This window comes from Pelodiscus sinensis, chromosome 14 (assembly GCF_049634645.1).
Source record: "Pelodiscus sinensis isolate JC-2024 chromosome 14, ASM4963464v1, whole genome shotgun sequence".
In the NCBI taxonomy this organism is placed as follows: Eukaryota; Metazoa; Chordata; order Testudines; family Trionychidae; genus Pelodiscus; species Pelodiscus sinensis.
In genome coordinates this window covers 31,544,655-31,558,978 of record NC_134724.1, presented here as the reverse complement: position 1 = coordinate 31,558,978, position 14,324 = coordinate 31,544,655, and the positions used below count along the sequence as shown (strand labels likewise).

The 14,324-nt window shown below is 44.4% G+C and overlaps 1 protein-coding gene across 6 annotated transcripts in view; it reads right to left on the bottom strand.

Annotated features, from left to right (window-relative positions):
- Positions 1 to 14,324, bottom strand: part of UBE2Q2 (ubiquitin conjugating enzyme E2 Q2) — a 120,538-nt gene that overhangs the window by 37,529 nt on the left and 68,685 nt on the right. For all 6 annotated transcript variants that reach the window (XM_075897351.1, XM_075897352.1, XM_075897355.1 and 3 more), the window contains one exon: positions 7,473 to 7,557. In XM_075897351.1, the coding sequence (XP_075753466.1) occupies positions 7,473 to 7,557 (85 nt within the window). The remainder of the gene's footprint in view (positions 1 to 7,472; positions 7,558 to 14,324) is intronic.

Genomic DNA, 14,324 nt, shown 5'->3' with positions numbered 1-14,324 from the left:
CTCCCCCTGTGCCCACTCCTCTAGTAGCCCCACTCTGATCATGTGAGCCACTCCTCCTCATCCCCTCTTCTAACACCTCCCTCTACACACCTGCCCTGCCTCTCTCCTCTGGTGCTGGTCCCTCCCCTGCAGGTGTCTGCCCTTCTGCTTCACCCCCAGAATCCCTTGGCACCTGCACCCTCCTGGTGCGTCCCCTTTCCCTCACTGCCCCTGCCCCCTTTTTCCCTGATACCCACTCCCTCACCACCCTCTGCCCCTGTTCTCTTCATGCCCCGTGCCCTCACACATGCCTTGCTCCATCCCCACCTTCCTCATGCCCACCCCTTCTTTCAAGCCTTCTCCCAGCACCTCCTCCTCCCCCCTCTAAACTCCAGTGCCCTTACCCTCTCCTCTCCCAGCATCACCCTGTTCCCCCCTCCCACTGACACATCCCCTCCTGCCCTTTTCCTCATTGTCTGCACTTGGCTCCCTGGCATTTGTCTCTCCTGCACCCCTGTCCCTTGGTACCTTCCCCTTTCTTCTTCTTCACCTGACCCCCTCTCCTCAGCACAAGCCCCCTCCCCATATTTTTCCCCTCCTCTCCCCTCAGCCCAGCCCAGCCCCTTCCCCTCCCACAGGGCCAGCTCTAGGTTTTTTGCTGCCCCAAGCAAAACATTTTTTGCCCCCCCTTCTTTGTTGTTTTTTACACGTTTGCATTTTGCAATGGGTTTTTTTGTTCATTTGGTTTTGTCCCGACATTTTAGCCCTATAAATAGCAAATAGCATTGACAATTTTTTCATTTTTTTCCATAAAGGCAAAGGCGCTTCAAGTTAACTCCTCTTTTCACTCGCTGCTGGGTCACAGCAGCCTCTTCCCTGCCCTGTCCAGCCCCTCCCTATGGACAAGCACTCCTCACTCCCGACCCACAGCGGGATCAGGGTGCAGGGATAGCACAGAGCCAGAGGGGTGGAGGGAATAGCGGGGGGGTACAAGGGTGGTGCGGGGAACGGAGGGCACAGAGCCAGAGGTACGCAGGGATCGGGGGAGCAGGGTGCAGTGGAGGCACACGGAATGGGACACGGGGAACAGGAAGGGCAGAGGGATCAGGGTCTAAAGGCAACGTAGGCAACGGGCAGCACAGAGCTGGGGGGCAGGGATCGGGGGGAGCAGGGTGCGGGGTGCAAGGGCGGCGCAGACCCAGAGAGTTGCAGGGAAGAGGGAGAGCAGGGGCGGCGTGGGGAACGGGTGGTGCAGAAACAAAGTGGTGCGGGGTGGGCGGAGCGAGCCGGGCGGTTGACAGGGAGCAGTCTCTCGCCGGCGAGGGGGCTGCACCCGTGGCAGGACTGGAGCTGGCAGGGCGGGGCCTGGCTGTGCTGCACGCTGCAGCCAGCTCCTGTAGACATGAGGCCAGAGCCGACCTGCTGTGACCCTTTAAAATCGGTGGGGCCACGTCCCGCCCTCTGGCTCATGCCCTGCCTCCTCACGCTGGAGCTGCACGCAGGCAGCCCGGCACTGAGAATCACCGCACTTCTCCCTCCTCAGCGGTGCTCTGTTCCTCCGCCAGCTGGCAGATCAGATGGGGCTGTGCTGCCTGTTGTGTGGGCTTCGGCCAGCCCGCCCCTGCACTTGCCAGCTGGTAAAATCTACTCGCCACAGGCGAGCGGGTGACTGTATTTGTCGAGCCCTGATTACTCCCATATTTAGCTCTAATATTAATGTTAAGGTCAAGCTCTTCATAAATAACAAAATCAGCATTTGCACACAGGGCACCAGTGTTGGGCTCTGTGTGGCTTGCCTGTGTGCTTAGAATAACAGGATTAGCATTTATTGGGTTTGGTGAATATTTTTTACATTTGGATAATCTGGTTTGATATGTCCAGGTATAACACACAAATGACATACCACTTGTCATTTCTAAGAGTCGAAGTTTTCTGTTTATGAGCTCTTCTATGGGTGGTTGGACTGATCCCACCTTTAAACGCACAGTCAACCTGAGGAACTTCTTGTCAGAGGATGTTGTGAAGGCTAGGACTTTAACAGGGTTCAAAAAAGAGCTAAATAAATTCATGGAGGATAGGTCCATCAATGGTTATTAGCCAGGATGGGCAGGAATGATGTCTGTAACCTCTGCTTGTCAGAAGCTGGGAATGGGTGACAGGTCATAGATCACTTGATGATTATCTGTTCTGTTCACTCCTTCTAGGGCACCTGGAATGATCTAATGTAAGAAGACACAGTACTGGTCCAGATGGACCTTTGGTTTGACCCAGTAGGGCCATTCTTATTTTCTAAACCATGGGTGAGGGGTGAGCAACCTTTCAGAAGCGGCATGCCAAGATTCAGCTTATTCACTTCTATTTATAGGTCTATGTGCCATCGATACTTTTTAAAGTCAATAATAGTCCTACTTATAGCAGCTTGATTAATAAATAAATAAAGATGCAGATTTTACTATTTTAGTAATGCAGGATTTTAAAAAAAATCATTAAGTTTAGAGTTTTAAATATCTGCAACACTCCAAAAAATTCTGTTAAAGGAATCTTTTTCTTTCTTACTCTGGGATACACTGGCTTAATTCTTGGCTCCATCACAGACTTCTTGAGTAAGCTCAGGTAAGCCCCCAATGGTACATCTACACTACAGCTAGAGGTATAAGTTACACCTCAAGGAGACATACGCACACCACCTTTAGCTGAGCTAGTAGGGTTGCCAGGTGTCCGTTATTGAACCAGACAGTCCGTTTTTTGCACCCTCTGTCCAGTAAAAAAAATGTGCTTTTCCAGCTGAGCGCCTGATGGAAGCCTGGCAGGGGAAGTGGCTGGGGAGGCGAGGCCGTGATCGGTACTGGGAGTCCTCAGCTGATTGCGTCTCCTTGGTCTGATGTAGGAGTGATGCCTTGGGGAGGAGGAGGAGCCTTTCCGTGATCCTGGGCGTTGTTCAAGCACATTGTGCAGCCATAGTCCACGAGAGAAGCCCACAGGTGCTTTGTGGTTGCGTTAGGTGCCTTCCATGGGCTCTCAGCCAAACTGACTGGGATGGAATTTCTGCCTCTTCCCACAGGGCCACCCAAGGACCAGGCTATGGGGGAGTCACCTTCCTACCCTACCTGCTGCCTGAGTTCAGAGTCCTCCATGGCTGCTGCCCCTTCCCCGCCACCCTCCCCCAGCCCTGCCATTGCATTGCCCTGGGGGCTGCTTTGCAGAGCAAGCTCTGCTGCCTCCCCAGTCATTCCCAGCGCGGTGGCTCTTGGTAGTAGCCACACGGCCTGACCCCTGCCCGCTCTGAGCAGTGTAATCGGGCCGTGGGGAGTGGAGCTGGGCTGGACTCAGGCACTTTGTGACCCAGGATCCCTTCTATGGGCAGGGAGCACTGGCAAGAGCCAAGCTACATGCTGAGCTCATCTCCAGTCTGAGAGCAGGGCTCGGCTCAGTGTTGCACCAGCAGCTCATTAGCAAAGTGCTTGGGTGTAGGGTCGCCAGGTGTCCGGTACTGAACTGGACAGTCTGATATTTTCACCTCCTATGTGAAAAAAAAAAAAATTCAGAAAATACCGCACACCTAAAACGTCGGGTATTTTCTGATTTTTTTCCCGGTGGAGGCGAAAATCCTGGGTGCTTACCAGGTTCCGCAGGGGAGCTGTCCGGCCCGGCACATGGAGGCAAAATGGCGGGTGACTGCAGGCAGCCTGTTAGGGCCAAAAAGCCTCAAAAGCAAAGCATTTCTTAAAGGGGCCATGCAGGTTTGTTGCGGGGGGGGGGGGGGGGGGAGAGGAGGAGGGGTCCTCAACAACTTTGTTTTTTTCCCCCTATTTTTCCTCAACTGAATTTTTTCCCGGTGTCTTTTTTGTTTTGTTTTGGGGAGAAGGGTTCAGTATTTTTTGTTAAACCATCTGGCAACCCTATGAGGTAGTGTGCTGCGGGTAGGTCTACACTGAAGTTAAAAACTCTCTACTGTAAGGTGTGGAGCACACACACCTCCTGGTAGCACTAAGGTGAGCTGAAGATGCACCCGAGTGTCTGAATGCAACACTAAGCTGGTTGAATTTTTTTTAAAAAACATTTCTTTTAGGGAGCAGGAAAGGACTCTTTTCTAAAACAAAATTGTCTCATCCCAACCTGTCAACATTATCAAAATGGTTCCTCTTGTGTAAAAAAATGTCATACCTTTTCACTAACTCAAATGTAAAGTCTTTTATAACTAGTTAGTGGCAGTTTTTGGAGGAGCTTTTTGTAAAGGAAAAAGTTCACTAACTTCTTTGAGAGGCGGGGCAGGGAATAGAAAAGATGCAGGACATTTTGAAAAAGGGGAAAATGAAAAAATGGGTCCACTTGGCACACTTTGAAATGAAAATGAATTCATAAGTTAATACTTTGTTTTCCCCCATGAAAATAGGTCATCATGTTTCAGGCAGTTCTGGTAACACAGGGAAAAATCATGAGTTATGCTTTTGGTTGACAACTCCCATCAGGGCCTTTAGCTTTGTTTTTTGGATCTAGAACCAGATATACAGCAGTATTTGGATGCCTAAAGAGACAGATACATGCCTAACCTGCTTTGCACTCCAAGAAACCCCAGAAGTCTAATTCCCATTAAAAGTCAATTAAAATAAATGCAATTCCCATTAGGCACCTGTCTCTTAAAGTGTTTGTAAATCTAAGTCATTAACACCTCCTTGTATTGCTACTTTAGCAGCTGCTTAACAATGCCCTGACCCCTGCCAATCAGTTCAACTCCCTGACTGTGCTAGCCAGCTGTGAGGCTCATGCAGGACTGAGCTCCCACCTGACAGCCAATGAAAATCATCTCTCATGCCACCAGGTTGCCAACCCCTGTTCTGAATCCTTGTCTTCTTTTAGACTGGGGGGAATAGTTGTTACTTTTACCAGGGGATTTATACCCTTCTTGAGCCCTGTTTTGGGTATATGCATCTGAAAACTCTGCAGCCAGAAAGACTGACTCAGGCTCCCTTATCACATACAGCTGCTCTAACATGATCAGGAACAATGTCAAAAAATTACGCCAAAATTATTCAATCCAGCAGTTTTTCAAAATTCCCATTTGTTTTTGCCCCCACAACCCACTTTTTAACAAAACCCATCAGCTTATGAACACATTCCACAAAAGTAGTCACTGGACATTTTAAATTAAACTGTAAGATTCAGGAATGATTTTGAATTGCCTTAAAGAATCTTTTCATAGCACATAATCCAAGGCTCCTTCTTCCTCCATTTCATTAAATATTTCTTTGGCTTTTCCATTCAATCTGGTCAGCAGGATGGGCATTTGCTGGTCTTCCCAGATACGGTGGCACAATTCAGAGGCTTTCAAAAGATAGACAAAAATTCCTCTATATCATCAGTATCTTTGTAAATGGGACTAATCATTTCCTAATTTTCCTTTTTGTGAAGAAGTGGAGTTCCAGGTGATGATGACTTTCTCTGTTCTTTGGATGCTCATAGCTAAAGTTCGGCAGATTCCTTTGCATTCTGTTTGCTCAGCAGCTGTACGTTCCACATGCCTTGTGTGGGCCTCTTTCTCCAGATTAGCTATCTTTCCTAGTAAATGAATGTCTGTACATTTTTGTTCATATGCATGTTGCAATTTGTTTCCTGCCTTTTGAATTCTAACTGCTTCTGCAGCATCTGTGTTGGCAGTACCCCTGCCTTAAGGTTCACTGGTCATTAACAGATATTTCAGTCCTTGCTCTGGGGCCTTTTTCTCATGACAACCTCTTCTGTGAGCACAATTCTTCACGGCTCTTTCTATCAGGATCTTCATATGACTCTTGCTTACCCATTCTAACTGATTTTTATCCTTAAACACTCCAATATCAAAATTAAATTTTGACAAGCATAGGGTTCTGATCCAAAAATCTAATTAACCAATGGTAATGTGCATTCTAGCCAGATTACAGGAGGCCCTCAACTTGCAACGCAATCTGTTCCTGGGGAAGCGTCGCAAGTTGGGGACATCATAACTCGAGCCCTCATTTACGATAGGCGCCATGCGCAATCGTAAATGCAAGCCAAAGATGTAAATCAAGGGTTTCCAGCCCCTTCTGCACGTATAAAAATGGTTGTAAGTGTGGGGAGTCAAAACTCGGGCAGTCGCATGTTGGGTTACCACTGTGATAAAAGGGTTCCAGGGAAGCCAGCTGAGGTCACTCAATTAGGGTGCACTGCAAGAAATAGAATGGCCAGTCCTCAGAGCTGGTGATTATTTCAATATTTACAGTCATCCAAACCAGCACATAACAGCTTCTGTATTACCTTATTGGTCAAGGAGAAGTCCACACAATGCAGTTCTCTTAAAGTACCCAGCCTTAGGGTATCACCCAGCTACCCCAGTCAATTAAATAAAGTTCTATTACTCCCAAAGGACCGGACACATTGCCTTTCAGGTCAATGAGTACTTCCGACCTTATCCCAAACACATGCTTATAGCCAATTCTTATTAACTAGACTAAAATTTATTTTAAAAGAAAAAAAGAGTGTATTGGTTAAAATATAAATACATACAGACATGAGTTCAATTCCTGAGGTTCAGTTACATAATAGAAGTGGTGATCCTGTGGTTGCAGAAAGTCCATCTTCATAGCCTAGGGTGACTCCAACCAATGACCAGGACCTCAATCCTTGTTGCTAAGCTTTCCTCTGTATGAATTCTCAAGCATGTCTGGGACCCTATGTCAATATCTATTAAAGGGGCCCCAAGATATCCTGGGATCTCATTTCTTGTGGCTTGCTGCTTTCCCCATGAGCATCCAAGCAGATGTGAAACAAAAAGGATCAGGACCAAGGTCCTTTACACTTCTCCAGCAGCCCTTTGGCAATGGTCTTTTGATGTAACCACATGATAATTAAACAATGGTAGTTTATCCATTACGCAGTTTATCATGAACTTTAAGAAGGCATCCTGACAATGACATTATCTCACCTAATATTTATGTAAATGTTAGTAGTACATCTCTGAATTAATAGTTCCTGTGATACACATGAAATATCAGTTTATATAGTTAGCATAGATATAAGACATCTAACTAGTATGACCTCTTGTTGCTAATACAGGTTTGCATTTCAAAAGTTCGAGCCTAACTAGCAATGAATGGCCTTAGTTACCATATATATTTTTTTCCTCACATGCCTCTACATGTTGAGTCTGGGTCAATTGGTCTGAGATTGTTTAACCTTTTCTGGCCATGTGCCCTACTTGCAACTTCTGTTGCAGCTATATAATAGTGGTTACAGCCATGATTTTGTATGGCCACATTTTAATCGGATAATGTCACATCTAGGCCCCCAGAAGAGTTAATCTGGTCTTGGGTGAAATGCTTAAAGAACATTCTATTAAACTTCAAAATCTGAAGCTAAGATTATTTCATATTGAGCATTTTTTAAAGTACAAACCAAAGAGCTAGTAGCATAACATATTTACTAAGAGATAAAGAGCTTCTGAATTGCATTTCTAAAGAAAGAAAGGTAGGGCACCTTACCTGTTTTGTAACTTTGTGATCTGTATATATCCCTGAGCTCTTTCATAAGTCTATCTGAAGCCTGGACTGATCCAGACACTGCACCCTAAAATTAAAAAACAGACAATAGTTAAACAGCTTCATTTGTATTACTAATGCTTTACAAAAATCTGTAAACCTGCAAAATCTATGCAACTCTACAAACGTACCACAAAATGGTAGAGTAAATTAATTTCAGAGATCTAGCACTCAAGGACTACGTCTACACTGGCCCCTATTACGAAATAGGCATGCTAATGTAGAACTCTGGAAAAGGCAAATGCGCGGGGATTTAAATATCCCCCGCGGCATTTGCATTTTCATGGCCGCCGCTTTTTTCCGGCTTGGAGATAAGCCGGAGAAAAGCGTCCAGACTGGCGCGATCCTCCGGAATAAAGCCCTATTCCGGAGGATCTCTTATTGCTACTTGCAAATAAATAAATACTTGCAAGTAGGAATAAGAGATCCTCCGGAATAGGGCTTTATTCCGGAGGATCGCACCAGTCTGGACGCTTTTCTCCGGCTTATCTCCAAGCCGGAAAAAAGCGGCGGCCATGAAAATGCAAATGCCGCGGGGGATATTTAAATCCCCCGTGCATTTGCCTTTTCCAAAGTTCTACATTAGCATGCCTATTTCGTAATAGGCGGCCAGTGTAGACGTAGCCAAGAAGTGAAGCAACTATGCAGTCAAAATCCCCAAGTCAGTCCCACATTACTAACTTAGAAACATTTGACATACTGAATAATACGGAACATTGAGAGTTTACATTTAACAAAGCAAAACAACAATACAAGAATATATAGATGTGACCATGCCTTAGGAAAGTACAAAAGATTCTAGCAACAAATTTAAGGAAAAAGCCCAAGTTCCATCAATACAGTATAGGAAGAGTGGCAGCAATTCAGTGGTGTTTAGGAACTGTGCGGCCACAGCATCTTCAAAAATGCTTATCAGCTTTATAAGGCAAACAAAATATATAAATGATTCCACATAGAGCTGCTGGCTTTAAACATCCGTCTTTTTATACATGTAGCTTGTTTTCAAATTCCTGTGGAAAACTGGCCACATGTTTAAATACCATGGGATAAATATATGCAAGTACATGAGCTTCAATCAAGGTGTGCAGAAAAGTATCGTTCCTCCTTTCCCTACTGACAAGTTCTTGTCACTCAATTGAATTGATTTTACTCAGAGTTCTAAAAGGAATATGCAGAGGTCAGAATACATGCCAATGTAGTCATGATAAACATGAAAACTCAAACTTCATCTTTTAAATGATAATCGAAATTAAAGGCAAAACCAAAAAAAAGGAGTAACATCATATTTATCTAGCACTCCACATAAGAGTACTTATTATCAACATAAAACACAGCCATGTACTGTAAAGTACTGGATTTAACATTCATTATTTTCCTGTACCTGAGCATTCCAAAACTCTGGTGAAAAATCAGGATAAACCAAATAAGCTTTTGTAAAACACAGTAATTTCAGTTTTAAAAAAAAAAGGTAAAAACCAAAAACAAAGAGTTTCTGGGTGGCAAAGCATTCCTATTATGAATGCAGAGAGCTAGTAATCCTCCCCTGAATGGGGAACAGGTTACACCAGCAAAAGTATAGCTCTGCTGGTATAATTGCAGCTACACTGAGAGCTCTTTCTGGACCATTCCGTCAGTCAGGGATCACAGCTCTTCCAACCCTGATAGACACAGCTATGTCAGCAGAAGCCCCTAGTGTAGACATAGCCAAAGAATATTCTTCTTGGGCCATCCATCTTAGGATTCCATTGCATTTGCCTACATAAACTGAAATTGCATACATTTTTCTTTATATACAGGACTTGTGAAATATGGTCTATAATAAATAATTAAGCATATAAATAGAGGAAAGGCTCCTTTGAAGTTTTGTCTCCTTTCATTTGGTATTCAAAGGTGTACAAATAAGGAGGCACAAATAAGGGGTTCTGCATGGTTCAGTTTTGGGACCAATTCTGTTTAGTATCTTCATCAACAATTTAGATAATAGCACAGAAAGTGCATTTATAAATTTTGTGGAGGATACCAAGCTGGGAGGGGCTGCAAGTGCTTTGGAGGACAGGGTCATAATTCAAAATTATCTCGATAAACTGGAGAAATGGTCTGAGGTAAATAGGATGAAGTTTAATAAGGGCAAATGCAAAGTACTCTACTTAGAAAGGAACAATCATTTTTACAAAATATAAAATGGGAAGTGACTATCCAGGAAGGAGTACTGTAGAAAGGGATATAGGGGTTGTAGCGGACCACAAACTAAATATCAATCAACAGTGTGACACTGTTGCAAAAAAAGCAAACATCATTCTGGGGTGCATTAACAGAAGTAACCAAGACACAAGAAGTAAGTCTTCCACTCTACTCTGCACTGATTATGCCTCAACTGGAGTATTATGAGCACCACATTTCGAGAAAGATGTGGAGAAATTGGAGAAGGTCCACAGAAGAGCAACAAAAATTATTAAAGGTCTAAAAAATATGCGCAATGGGGGAAGACTGAAAAAATTGGGCTTGTTTAGTTTGGAAAAAAGAAATGGAGAGGGGACATGAAAACAGCTTTCAAGTACCTAAAAGGATGTTACAAGGAGGAGAGAGGAAAATTATTCTCCTTAATTTCTGATGATAGGACAAGAAGCATTAGAGGGCAAGAGAGGTTTATATTGGACATTAGGAAAAACTTCCTAACAGTCAGGATGGTAAAGCATTAGAATAAACTGCCTAGGGAGATTGTGGAATCTCCATCATGGGGATATTTAAGTGAAGGTTAGACAAACATCTGTCAGGATGATCTAGACAGTGCTTGGTCCTGCCATAAGGTCAGGGGACTGGACTCAATGACCTCTCAAGGTCCCTTCCAGTTCTAGTGTTCTATTATTCTATTTGTATTAGGTGAGCTGAAAAATACTAATCCTGAAGTAAGTGTGCCGATGCTTGAGGTGATGGATCATCCGGGAATTCCAGGTCTGTGTATCTTGGATAGCAGATAGAAAAATCCTGGTCAGGAACTGTGGGGTGTTTGTGTAAATTTGGTCCTAAGCAGTATCAGGGAGCTTCATGAGCAGTTGTTTTCGGGTTTTTTGGTATTCTTTAGTGGGATCAGAGGAGAGAAGCCTGTAGAATCTGGTGTTGGTGAGTTGTCTGGTCACCTCCTGTTCATAATCTGTTCTGTTCATGATGACTACAGCACCCCCTTTGTCATATTCTTTAATTATTATGTTAAAATTGTTTTTGAGGCTGTGTATAGCATTGCGTTCTGCATGGCTAAGGTTATGTGTTGTTATTTGATGACAATGTCAGCCTGTGCACATTTGCAGAAGCAATCAATGTAGAAGTCAAGACTCTCATTACAACCGTCAGTACGGGGCCTTCCTCTTGAGGGACTGGCGGGGGAAGCTGCAAGGTCAGTGTGTTGTATATCGGTGTGCTAGAAATATTCCTTGAGGTGGAGGTGGTGAAAATAGACTTCCAGATCTCCACAGAACTAAATCATATTAGTGCAAGTGGTGGGGCAGAAGGAGAGTCCTCATGATAGGACAGATTCCTCTGCCAGGCTAAGAGTGTAGTTGGATAGGATGACAATGTTGCTAGGTCAGTTGAAAGTACCATGAATGAGAGATTCTGAGGCATGTAGCAGCCACATGGCCCCTCAATATGCTAACATCTTCATGGCTGACCTTGAACAATGTTTCCTCAACTCTTGGCCTCTAGCACCCTTACTCTACTTAAGTTCCCATTGTTTGGTGTAGCATAAGAACAATTTACACCTTCTCTATCAGTGGCATGAACACTCTAATTGACTATTTCTTTCCCCTTTTTTCCTTCTCCCCCCATCCCCTATTTATTTTGGACCTGGACATTTATTAACTCCATTCATTTGAAGTCATCAGTTGTGCCAACAAAAGCTCGTATCTTCATCTACATTTTTTGCTAGTCTTTAAGGTGCTGCTAGACTATTCATTGTTTTTTAAGTTTTCACAATATCTTATCTGTATTAATATGATATAGTAATTATATGTCATATGTAGCTTTCTGCAGGGTTGTTTGATGTAATTCATGTGGGTTCACTGGAGTACTACCTCATGTACTGCAGGTATTTGAAGAATACACAGTGAATGAGATGGATCATCAGGATCTTTGCCTCATGAAGTGAATTTATTACAAATAGGCCACACAATGAATGAGACAGCCTTTTCATATTTATCAGTCATCTTCCAAGAGTACAAACCAACTATAACCTTTAAGGTGATTTAGAGCATCTTAGTTCTGTCAGGGTTATTTTTAAAATGTGCATGAGAATGGGAAGAGGAGAATAAAAAAAATTTGATAATTTAATATTTAAGTAGTAGCTGCTGAAGTATGGGTTTCTTGATATTTACACAGGCAAAGAAAGTTGACTATGATCTTTTAAAGAGTTTCTTAAGTAAGCTTTATTTGCTCAAAAGTTAAATTAAGTTAGGTCAGGTGGACATGGTACAAAGCAAGAGTGTTGTAGCATATCCCACTGCTGTTTGCAAATTAGCCACTGTTGCAACAGAGTAAGAGGGAGTATGTAGACAGTGTGGCTACTTCTAAACTACATCCTTCTGTTGACAGAAGGATGTAAATGATGCACTTCGAGAGTGCAAATAAAGCGGGGATTTAAATATCCTGTGCTTCATCTGCATAATTGCATCATGGCACTCTTTCAAACAAGCATTTCGAAAGTAAAACCATAGTCTAGACATGGTTCTTTTGAAAATGGAAGGCTTTTTCAAAAGATCCTGTAAACCTCAATTTTTGAGGAGTACAGGATCTTTCAAAAAAGCCTGCCATTTTCGAAAGAACTGCGTCTAGATCACGGTTTTACTTTCAAAATGGCACTTGTTCGAAAGAGCGCCATGACGCAATTACATAGATGAAGCACAGGATATTTAAATCCCCGCTTTATTTGCACTTTCGAAGTGCGTCATTTACATCCTTCTGTCGACAGAGGGATGTAGTCTACACGTAGCCTGTGAGATTTGGCAGCTCTGCTTCTCACCAAGACAGCCTTCTTGCTGTGCACATTGCAATTTATGTCTATAACTGCTTCCTTATGAAAGACAGATTCCCAACTCTGGTCTGCTCCTCAAGAGTGCATAATTAGAAGATAAGGAATACTGGAGGGTAGGGAATACATTTTTACTCCTCTTTTACTGATTTAACGTCCAAAGGTGAAGGTGAAAACAAGTGTGTAAGTTCTCAATGAATTTAAATATCATAGGCGTGCGCAGCACATTTCATTAGGGTGTGCACCCAAAGATTTTTTTAAATGTACTCTTTGACCCCCATTAGCCACACCTCCTGACCCCCCTTAGCTATGCCTCTGGAGCAATATGGACACATGACTAGAAATAAAAGGTGTCATGTGCCCCCCTCGTACCCCCAGAATTTTTCTCACTATCCTCTTACCAACAGGGATTAGTTTGGCCCTCACCAAATCCCCCCCATGCAACTATCCTGCAATTGCATTAACCCAATGTGTGTGACATTAACTCCGGGGGTGCAGAGGCCGGGGGAAGTGTCCCCGCTAAGAGTTTCCTCCCATGAGCACAATAAACGTTGTGCTGTGCACCACTACTGAGTTTGTGGCTTGTTAGGATGTGCCTCTGTGGCACCCAAGTTATTAATAAGTATCTTATAAACCTCTACCTTTCCCCTCTGCTGTCCTGTCTCCTTCCCTTGCTCCATCAGCTCCCCTGGTGCCTGCTGCCCCCCCCAACCCCTCACCCACCTCTGCTGTCCTGACTTCTGCCCTTCTCACTACCCTCAGCCTTCCTAAGACCTGCCCCCCTCCACCAGCCCTTCTCTCCCCCTGTGCCCCGTAGCCCCACTCTGATCATGTGAGGTACCCCTCCTCATCCCCTCTTCTAACACCTCCCTCTACACACCTGCTCTGCCTCTCTCCTCTGGTGCTGGTCCCTCCCCTGCAGGTGTCTGCCCTTCTGTTTCACCCCCAGAATCCCATGGCACCTGCACCTTCCCTTACTCCTGCACTCTCCTGGTGCTTCCCCCTTCCCTCACTGCCCCTACCCCCTTGCTTTCTGTCACATTACCGAATTGGAGGGAAGCAGCCAGATCGCTGCTGCACCCCTAGGTGGGGGTGTTGGCCCCAGAAATTGGTATAAAAGGGAGCCATGTGGGGTATTGAATGGGAGCTTATCGTTTGTTGATCTTATGTACGCTATTTGTGTGAGTATATAATGTCTATGTGTGTAGGTAGGAATCTGTAATCTGTGTGGAAGCTGAATATTTCTCTGAATGTGGTTAAGCATTGCTATGGACAGGCTGAGTAGCGAAGCCCTGTGGAACAATGGCTCTCAATGGGCTATGGACACACCCAAAGAATGGGGTTTGTCACCTGAGAGCAGCCAGCAGGGAACACAGAGATTGGCCTCTGACCAGGTGACTTGCTGCATACAAGAAGAGGCCAGGAAGGAGGTATAAAGAGGCCATGTGGTCGATGCCATTTTGTTCTCAGCTCAGCACTTCATCCCAGAGGCAGCATTGCAGGGATTGAAGAGCCTGGAAGACCTGTGAACCCATCCTGATGTTAGGATGTGCAACAAGAACTTTTAAACCAGCAGCTGTAACATCTCTGCTAGAGCCTGCATCGAGGACTGGGAGATTCGGTGCATGTAACGTAATAATCTTTAACAACCTTACTCTCATGCTTTTCTTTCTTGTGTTAATAAACCTTTAGTTGTTAGATGCTAAAGGATTGGCCCAGCGTGATTTGTGGGTAAGGTCCAGAGGGTAAATTGACCAGGGATCTGTGGCTGGTTT